The sequence below is a fragment of the Capsicum annuum genome, unplaced genomic scaffold, assembly GCF_002878395.1.
Source record: "Capsicum annuum cultivar UCD-10X-F1 unplaced genomic scaffold, UCD10Xv1.1 ctg1491, whole genome shotgun sequence".
Lineage (NCBI taxonomy): Eukaryota > Viridiplantae > Streptophyta > Magnoliopsida > Solanales > Solanaceae > Capsicum > Capsicum annuum.
Genome location: NW_025820326.1, coordinates 1,247,774 through 1,258,352, shown reverse-complemented (window position 1 = coordinate 1,258,352; position 10,579 = coordinate 1,247,774). Strand labels below are relative to the sequence as shown.

At 35.7% G+C, this 10,579-nt stretch overlaps 1 protein-coding gene across 1 annotated transcript; it reads right to left on the bottom strand.

The window, feature by feature from the left end:
* Window positions 1-247: 247 nt before the first annotated feature.
* LOC124890293 (beta-glucosidase BoGH3B-like) lies at window positions 248-5,461 on the bottom strand. Its single transcript, XM_047402157.1, has 9 exons — window positions 4,878-5,461; window positions 3,774-3,978; window positions 3,154-3,244; window positions 2,923-3,068; window positions 2,510-2,753; window positions 2,140-2,244; window positions 1,876-2,058; window positions 1,573-1,777; window positions 248-946 (listed from the first exon to the last, which is right to left on the bottom strand). The coding sequence occupies exons 1-9, from the start codon at window positions 5,086-5,088 to the stop codon at window positions 459-461; spliced, it is 1,878 nt and encodes a 625-aa protein (XP_047258113.1). The 5' UTR covers window positions 5,089-5,461; the 3' UTR covers window positions 248-458.
* Between the last annotated feature and the right edge of the window lie 5,118 nt (window positions 5,462-10,579).

Below are 10,579 nucleotides of genomic sequence, written 5' to 3'. Positions count from 1 at the left end.
AGTTTGATTCTGATACCAGACATGGGGTGGAAACCAAACTTCTTTGTTCTTGTTTTTTATGGTAATATTTCACGGTTATTACCAACAACAAAAATAAGATTACAGCATAAAAACATTTTAGGTTTAATTGTTTGGAACCATCCTTTGGGTGTCTTAGTTTTTTTTGATATTAGAGTGTCAGGACCCTGCCAATATTTTCAACTTCAGAAGCACACTACCAAAACCTACAACTGAATCAACGTGTATATAAAAGAAACATATTGCATAGCCATATTATTTATATGAACCTCGAGCAATACATTTACAACAAAATGGATAAGAAAATAACACAATACTGGATTTTATGATAAGTTTGCTCTTTCTTTCTTCCTCTTTTGCTTTCTAGTTTACCAAGAGCTCTTAACCATATATTATGAAGCTTTTCTTGAAAAAAATGACTTCATTTGAATCATGTTTTTCTAGTTTCCTTTCACTGCCTGAGTTGTGAGTCCGAATCCGATGGGGAACAAAGGATCATAGTGTGGATCTCCAACGTTCATTGGTAGCTGATCGACTCTCTTGAACCAATTACGTGCGAGTTTGCCAGTGAATCCATAGTCACCAAACAGAACATCAGCAACACCTTGCCCTTCAGTACCAGGAAGCCAAGCAGCCACAAGCGCGTCCATTTTTTCGACATATGGTTCGATCACAACAGGACGACCAGAGATGACAACTACAACACACTTCACTGACCCACAAATGTTTTGTATATTGCTAGGACCAGGATCAAGTATTGTGAGATTTGAGCTATCGCCGTACATCTCAGCATATGTAGGTTCACCAACAACTACAATAGCATAGTCGAAGTTGTTTGACTTCACAAAGTTAGTGTCCGGCTCCTCATTGTATACTACTTGAGTTGTAGGATCAACAGTATTCTTGATAGCCTTTAAGATGGTTGTTCCTGTAAGATTTAGAGATGTGTCAGTTTGACTTCACACATGATGCAGAACAACTTTTTCAGTACTACTTGATCTTAATAATGGTTACTTATCTCGTACAAGACACGTTATGCTACGATCTTGAATCAAAAGAGAGATTTCAAGAAATGGTAGGTCTATTATTCTATCAATAACCGAGAAGGATCTGGTGTATCTTAAGGAAATTGTCTTTTCTTATTGGTTCCTATCAATTATCCACGAAAACAACACACCTACTGTAATCCCACTAGTGAGGTCTGGGAGGGTGGGGTCTATGCAGACCTTACCCCTACCTTTGTGGGGTAGAGAAGTTGTTTCTTGTAGACCCTATTCTATTGGTTCCAATCGACTGGATCAAAAGTAATTATTGAATGAGGTGAGGGATGAGTAGGAAAAGAAATCAATATCGGTTCTACTTCATATAGTTTTATGAAGAGAAACAATCTTTCTTTAGTAGGATTGGCAAAAAGAATGGATTAGATATAGACCCATCCAGTACTGGAACACGTTTGACAAGGTACGTCAAGGCAAATGAAGGATTCATGTAATGTAGTATCTTATTGATGCAGAAAAGTCTTAGTCGAAATGACAGAATAGGAACAAAACATACCAATTGTGAGATTATTGCGAGGAACACCCTGCCATGTAATTGTCCAGCCTCCACACTGGTAACCCAAATTGTCTCCATGAGCTCCAGCAACAAGTATTTTTCGCGCTTTCTTCGGAAGGGGAAGTAATGGTTGCTCAGGTTTCTTTCCATTCTTCAAAAGCACAAGTGATTTCCTTACTGCTTCCCTTGCCAATTCTCTATGTTCCTGTAGAAACATGTTCAAGCATATTAACTCTAATGCGAAAACAAAAAATTGTAACTAAATGAAACATTCTTGTGAGATAGCATATCAGCATTTTGTACCTGACTACCCAAATGTTGTGCCAAGCTAAGATCAGCCAATGGTTCCTCAAAGAGTCCCATGACAAACTTAACCCTTAGTATACGCTTTACAGCATCATCAATTCTGCTCATGGGAATGGCGTTTTTATTCACGAGGTAAGTCAGATTGCCAATAAAATCTGTATAGTTCTCCGGTACCATAATCTATTCATGGACAAAACAGACATAAATGAGCAACTAAAAATTGTACTTAATTAACATATCAACAATCATCAACATACTAACCATGTCAACTCCTGCCATAACACTTGCTTCAACTGAATATGTGTAATTAGCGTTCGGCGGGCTAGTAATCCTGTTAACACCTTCCCAATCTGAAATGACAAAGCCCTGAAATATACAGGCCAAAAGAGCTATATATTTGGATACATCCGTCATTCACCTTAACCTACTGAATGTCAAACCAAATATGCAGAGACAGTTTAAAGATTTTTTACTCTATCAGGTCATCCAAAAGACAGTTACAAGTGATCGTCCACAAAATGTGAGACTATTAACTTGGAAAAAGCTACTAGAAAGGGTAAATAACTCTGATAGTGTAATTTTTTTACATTATCACTGTATTAAGTTAAATCTGTGAGCTAATCATTCTTACCCTGAAGTTGAGTCTCTTCTTAAGGAAACCAGTGAGCAGATGTGTGTTGGCATGCATCCTCACACCGTTCAAGCTCGAGTAAGATGCCATCACTGTTGCGACACCCTTAATGATTGAATCGTAATATGCAGGCATGTGGATGCTAAATAATCCTTTTGAGTCGATTACTGTATTATTTTCATCGATTCCATTCACAGTGCCACCATCTGCCACAAAGTGCTTAGCACAGGCTGCAACCTTTGTCCTTTACCAATTGAATTTACCAATTGAATAGTTCAATTGACCAAAATATGGGAAACAAATACAAACGTCAGTATAGGTTGATTTGGCAGAAATTTCTTAGAAATAAAGCAGATAATCGAAAGAATCTTGAATAGATCATTTGATGAAAAGGAAATAACAAAGATTCATACTTTCCACCGACGAAGGGTGTTCCCTTTCTCATGTTAGCCGGCAAATCTCCCTGTAAACCAGGAATGATCTCTGTCATGCTTCGCACAATGTTAAGATCTTCGCTGTAGCTTTCGTAACAACGACCCCATCTCGGGTTTCTACATATCTACCATAAAAAAAATTATTAGTAAATCAAATATGTAAAAACAACGCACCTTTATGTGCTAGAAGTGTCAGCTATATTAACTTACTGCAATGCATGGAGAAAAAGCATATGGTATTCCAGTTGCTCTAACTTCAAGTGCTGTTGCAGCCCCGATCCGCTTCACAAGATCAGGATCCCTGTGTCAAAATGACCAAAAGTTTGAACTCAGATGGATGAAAACGAAAGGATTCTAGGATTGAACCAAAGCTTCATAGTCCTTCGAAGTCAATTATCATAAAGAAATAAACTAACGTGATTCATTTTTGCAATTATAAGAGATACAACAGAGCATTCAGATATCGATATAGATGAGACTACAAGCCCCATAGAACGTTTTCTCAGGCGTTAACTATTAATGGACAATGGAGGAACATAGGCTACAAGAAGAACATTATGGCATATACTTCCGTTTTTCGGAATTTAGCTAATCTTAATGCCTAGAACAGTTTCTTGATCATAAGTTTTCCAAAGATTGACAAGGAATCAGCTATATTCAAGCATCTTTATACTCTAATCCGAACACAGATTTCCTGTGACACGCTTAATACCTTGTGCGCAGATAGTAATGAAAGCATGAATAACAAAGAAAGCGTCTGAATTTCAAATAACGGCTTATTATTTATATATATATATCGAGAGAGAGTGTCGATCGAGAGAGAGACTTGCCTGGTAACACCAAGCCCAACATTGTGAGGAAAGATTGTAGCTTTGTAGACATTATTATGGCCATGAACTGCATCAATGCCATAAATCATAGGAATACCAAGGCGAGAAGACAGAGCAGCCTTTTGGAACTCATTTACCATATTCACCCAATCCTCAGCTGTGGCATTAGGTTTTGGTACGCTCCCCCCACCACTTAATAAACTCCCTGCCAAAAACATATAGTTGAAGATAAAAAAGATCTTTACACCAATAGCAGGCTGGATTCACTGTTTATCTTTACAAGCCGGTATACATGAATTATATAATATAATCAAAGACTAACCTCCAAATACAAGAAAAGGCCTAAAATAGAAGATTTTTCTAGAAAAATGTTTTACATGAAAATGTCATTTCTGGTATTTGGTTACTAGAAAATGTTTTCCACGTTCATCAAGAGGGAAAAAATGACTCCCCTCACTTCTGAATGAAAGTTATTTTCCTTACAACCATCTTAATTCTTAACTTTGTGACTTGCTTCAACTAATTAAGAGTAATTTTCAAGAAAACATTTTCCGCGGGAAAATGATTTCTGTCACCCTTTCACTTGTTCCCTCTAATTGCAAATGTTGTTAAAAAGAGATCATTTTTTCTTCTGGACATTCTGTGATAAATAAACACAATTTTGAAGAAATATATCTTTTCAAACTATGTTGCTTGGACCCTCAGAAATGTTGCCACACCCGTGTCACATCCTCCAAAAGTGCACTATTTTTCGAGGATTTGGCACGCACCTGTGGTACATTTTTGAAGAGTGCAAGAGACATAGTTTTCAAACACCAAATGAGCAAAAATTTCAAGAATGGTTAATTCATCAATGCACTACTTTAGAGGATCCGACACGTATTTGTTAACATTTTTGAAGAGTTCAAGAGATAGTTTTCAAACATCAAATGGTTACAAATTTCAATAATGACCTCTAAAATTGTACTATTTCAGAGAATCTAATAAGCATCCGTTGACATTTTTGAAGAGTCCGAATGACACAGTTTTCAAAAATCAAATGGGCAAAAATTTCAAGAATGGCCAATTTATAAATCAAAAGGGTAAAAAAAATTTCAAACATACCAATGAAATATTTCTTCATAACTTCAGCAGAGGCAACTTTCCTTTCAATTTGTGTCATCTGACCAATTTTCTCTTCAAGTGTCATTCTTTTCATCAAATCTTTAATTCTAACACCCAATTTCTGTTTTGGATCTTTATATTTCATGTACTCTGCCTCTGTAACCACAGTCAATAATAACATAAACCCCATAATAATTGCAAATCTCCCCATTTTTCCTTTTTTCTTGATACAACCGCAATAATCTTTTTTTCAGGACAATATGATATGAACAAACAAACAATAAAGTTAGTTAAAAAGTAGGATAGGAAACATAAAACAGATGATATTTCAAGAAGTCAATACAACAAAATTGTTGAGATTTTTAATTTTTTTCGAAAAATATTTTTAAAATTTTTTTTGAAAATGGGATAAAATTTGATAGGAAAAAAAAACGTAGAGCTCTTAGTGATGGTTCACATATTATGTGTATGAATTATATGCACATACACGCATATATATATACAGATACAAAATTTGCATGGTAGTGGTTCAACAAAATTTTAGACTAGGGAGTGATTATGAATGGATTATTTGTAACAAACTTAATTTGTATCATGAATGTGTGACACATTTTTATGTCTGCGCCCCTCGCCCCCCCCCCCCCCCCCCCCCCCCCAAAAAAAAAAAAAAGCAAGTTTGTGTTAGTTGACATTTTTCCTGATAAAATTGAAGCAATATAGGCAAAACTATTTGACTATTAATAGGTTCGTTTGGTGTGGACAAATAATGCGGCGATCGATAGTGCATATTAGTAATGTGTGGATTGTTATGTATTATAATGAAGGAAATCTGAAAATGCTATGCTGAAATTAATAATGTTTTGTTTGATTCGAGATGACCTTAAAAAGCCTTTAAGTGTTACACTCACGCTCGTAATGACATCCACTTCACTGCATAGCCTCGCACGTCTTGGCCCTTGGACGCTTGCCATGCTCGCGTTATGAGTGTCGTGGACAAGCACCACTGCCAACACTTTCGTAAAACGTAAATAACTTTCTGTACAGGGTTTGAATTGATAAGCAGTTTGATTCTTTTAAAATTGAACTCGAGTACCTTTATTTGGATGAGTAATTCACCACACAATACTTTTATTAGATTGTAGATATGATTGTTTAAAGTTGAATGTTATGCGAGCTCAATTTTATATTAGTCCGTAGCATAGCTTCCAACTCGACCTTATGCAGGGGCAGGCCTAAGTAGATTGTTGGGGTATCACGGCACCCGCAATGCTTGGATAAAACTTAATATACATAGTGATATTTTATACTGAAAATACAACATATAGGAGCACTGTGGTTGCTGCGGTTGAGGTGCCAAATTTAATGTTGCTAATCTTGAGGTCGAGACTCCATAAGAGTTCTGACTCGCTGATCTTGAGATCGAGACTCCACTTGAGTTCTGACCCCGACTCTTCTTTTTTCCATTTCTTTTTAAGGGCCCAGTTACCCCCCCCCCCCCCCCCCCCCCCCGCCCCAATTTTCAGCTCTTCTTCTTAATTTATTTTTCATTTTCTTTTATCTTTCACAAAACTATTTATTATTTTATTTAAATTATATGTTTGATTTATTTTATTTTCTGTATCTTGAAATCTTTAGTAAAAATAATTCAAATAATTTTTTTTCTAATCATCCGTTTTATGTTATTCTTTTCTAAACTTTCAAGAATAACATAGATTGAAGTGGTGTACCTGCTTGTCGAAAGTTTTATTTTATTTTATATTGAATCACATAATTCAACAGACTTGAATTGAGAAAACTAGTTTATTTGGACAAAACTAATTAGTTTCTGTGACCACATTTTTATCTATGCAGGGTCAAAAATATCCTTGAACTATCTAAAATGGAACAAAAATATCTTTTGTTGTTTTTTCGACTTAAAAATTATCCTCTATTAAATATTTGCTCAAAAGTGTCCTTCTCTATCGAAATGCCATCAACCATGCCACATGACCCATCCACGTCAACGTCTATATGGAAAATCACCTTTTTAAATACATGAACAGAATGAATTTAAGGAATTGAAGGCAATGAGAAAACAGAGCCTTCATTTTTTAGAAGACTCTGTTTTGGCAGTGTCTCTCCAAAAGTTGATTTTCCATTTTCATTCTGGCGGGAAACAAAGGCTCTGTTTTGGTAGTGTCTCTCCAAAGAGAAGACTGTTAACAAACACTATAAATATCACCTTTTTCTTCACTGCTAGGAATTCGGGTTCATAAATTCGCTATCAGTACATCTCTTTCGATTCTAAACACAAAACGAATCCTTAGAAAATTGCACGCATTACGTATTGGCGAACAAAATTCGAACCACATATATGAATTTTGACGAATGAAAGGCTAAGTAATACTATTCGATTGAAAGATTTTTCATTTTTATGCGATTGTGACCAGTGATTACAGAAGAATTTTAAGAAACGAAAATGGTAGGGAATTTTTGTCTGGTAACAGTAATGATAGCTTCTAAGTTCATTCCTTCGACGACGATGTTTCACGGATCATAGGCCGAGGCCGTTTCTGAGCAGAGGAAGCAGAAGCAATTCCAGCTGCGGCGTTTCTCATTCGTCGTTAGCTTAGACTGAGAACATTGAGATTTCGCCGATGTTCAGAACTCCGGTGAAAGTCGACGACGATGTGGTAGTTATGGATGGGATTCTCGTTGAGCCAAAACATGGTTTGAGAGTTAAATTGTCGCCGTCGACATTGGGTAAAGCTAAAATTTTGATGTATTTAAAAAGGTGATTTTCCATGCATGCACACACTGACATGGACTAATCATATGATAATTTTTTTTCATGTGGCGTGCTTGGTGACATTCTGTTAGAAAGGGAATATTTTTGAGCTAAATATTTAATGGATGAGTATTTTTAAGCCAAATAAACTAATGAGGAATATTTTTTCTCCATTTCAAATAGTTTTAAGATATTTTTTACCCTTTTCCGTTATTTATGCACTAAAAGCTTTAAACCATACTAAATTAATTCAAAATGAATTGAATTGAATCGAATTAATTCAAAATAGACTTAATCAACTTAATGTAGTTTTTTTTTTTTTTTGGTTTAATATAACTTTTTATTAATATTGAAGAAACAAATTGTTTTAACATCACATGACCCGGTCCAACCCGGGTCTCTTAACGCAATACAAAAAACAAAAACCTACAACTAAACACTTAGTGTAAGTAGGGTTTCTAAAAAGAAATCATCTTTTCCCTTTAAGCTGATGCTCCTCTTCCTTTTTAGCTCAATTTTCTTCCTTGCTCTTCCCTCACTTGTCTTCCTTTTTTGATGATTCAGCTTCCTATCTTCACGTTCTTGGACGGTATTGAGCTGATTAATCCAAATTATCTCCATATACATGTAATAATTTAGAGTAATCTGTATCTTTCTGTACTTGCTGCTCTTGTACTGTAACATCATCTCCAATTCTAAGTAGATCTGCGGTGAAAGAGTCTAGATTTACCCGTAGAGGCTCGACCCCTTTCTGAAGGCTTTGATGGACCCAACTATTTGGGTTATTATTCTCTTTTTGTTCTTTCTTTGTGCTATTATGACGTGTGAACTTTCTACCTTATCTTGGCCTTTGTTTGCCGTTTATCCTCTATCTGGTTTAATTCTTAAATAGGAACTTTGACACTTATCACTCTTTACAATTGCTTTACCTCTTTGATGTAACTGATGAGCATTAGTGTAACTGACTAGCCCTGAATCTATAGCTAAATTAGCAAGAAAATCTGCTAGCTTATTACCTTCTCTGTATACATGCTGATAAATTACTTTCTTTTCCTATAAATGCTATTTAATTTCAGAAATTATACTTGATATGCTCCAAGGACTTTGCCATCTTCCTGTTAGACTCTTCTGCATTAGGAGTGAATCCATTTGAAAAATGATTTTGTCAAATTGAGTATTCCTGTAATGTTTAGCTGCTTGAAGTATTGCATTTGCTTTTGCTTGCAAGCTATCTACATGTGTATGTGTATCTGCATGAGCATATATCAGCCCCCTGTATGATCTCTCAGACAGTATGCATAAGAACTCTTTTCCTTTGCTTCTCTGAAGGCTCCATCTATATTGTATTTAACCCACCCCTGTTCTGGCATTTCCCATTGCACTATTTTGACTCTCATTTTGCACTTAATTCTGTCCAATTCCTCTAATATCTGAGGCCATTCCATAGAAAAATCATAGTTTGGTTTCCTGACCTTTAGTAACAATCTGATATTCCTTGTTATGTTGTGAATGAGTTTCAGAGCAGATGTGTTTTTGTTATCATGCTTCTTCTTATTTCTCCTTTTCCAAATCTCCCAGAGTATAAAACTAGGTAGAGCCTGAAAATATGGTTGTTCTCTCCTTTTGTCTCTTACTTTCCACCATACAATTACAGTGTTTTTGAAGGTTAATCCTTGAACGTTTATTCCTACAAAAGAAGAAAAACAGGACCATGTCCTGTTAGCATAAGAAGACCTCCTGAAAACATGGGTTATTGTCTCCACTGCAGGATCATCACAACACCAACATTTTGATGGTCCTTGCATGCCCCACCTTCTGTATGATCATCCACTGGAATTCTGCTCTTCTACAACCTCCACATAAAGAAAGCAATCTTAAATGGTACTATTTTTTACCCATATACACTTATATGTATCATTGATTTGCCCTTTATCTCTAATGTAGTGCCAAGCTGATCTTACTGTAAATCTTTCTTGAGCTTCCAAAGTCCAAACTGGTACATCATTTCCTACTGATGTTGGAGGTCTAACTTTATCCATGATATGTTCAACCATGTTAGGTTTGAACAATCTTATAAGTGTTTGCTCATCCCATCCTCCATCCTTTACCAACTGTTTAACCTGTTTATATTGATCACTAAACTCACTGCTGCCTTCTATCAATGAATATAATTCACCTTGACCAGTCCAATTATCTAGCAAAATATCTGCATTACCACTCCTCATCTTTCATAAGATAAGATGCTCCACTAAATCTCTTGCTAACAATATTTTCTTCCACACTTGTGACCCACTAGTTCCTGTACTCCACATAACCGTTGAAGGATGGTCCCTTCTACAATATTTATTATATATGTACTCACTCTATATGGACTTTGTAGTCCTGAAGTTCCACTATAATTTGCAGAAAAGTGCCATGAAAATATCTGTCAGCTTTCTAAACCCTAGTCCCCCTTCATCCTTAGGTAAACACACTTCCTGCCATCTCACCTAATATCTACCTTTTTCACCTATTCTACTGCTCCAGAAAAACTGAGCTAAAACCTTTTGTAACGTGTTAAAAACATTAAGGGGGGGTTCATTACAGAAAGGCAATGAATTGGTATACTTTGTAGTACATGTTGAATCAACACTGCTCTCCTACCATAAGATAACAATTTTCCTTTCCAACCCTGTAATTTATTTGCTATCTTATTCATCAATTGTTGATAGTAATCCTTCTTCTTCCTCATGTAGAAAATTGGGCAACCCAAGTAATTAAAAGGAAATTCTCTTCTTAGAATACCTGTAGTTACTTCTGCCATCACCATGGTTCTATTTGACACTCCTTTATGCATATATAATGCACTTTTACCTTTTTTGATTTTCTATCCTGAAATAGCTTTATATCCTTCTAAAGTTGAGGATATCATCTTTAATGTTCTCATTTCAGCTTT

Coding starts and splice junctions, on each gene's coding strand:
- LOC124890293 (XM_047402157.1), bottom strand. CDS start 5,088: ATGGGGAGATTTGCAATTATTATGGGGTTTATGTTATTATTGACTGTG. Junction 3,069..3,153: donor CTTTTTCTCCATGCATTGCA/GTAAGTTAATAT, acceptor TTTTTATGGTAG/ATATGTAGAAACCCGAGATG. Junction 947..1,572: donor TCGCAATAATCTCACAATTG/GTATGTTTTGTT, acceptor TAAATCTTACAG/GAACAACCATCTTAAAGGCT.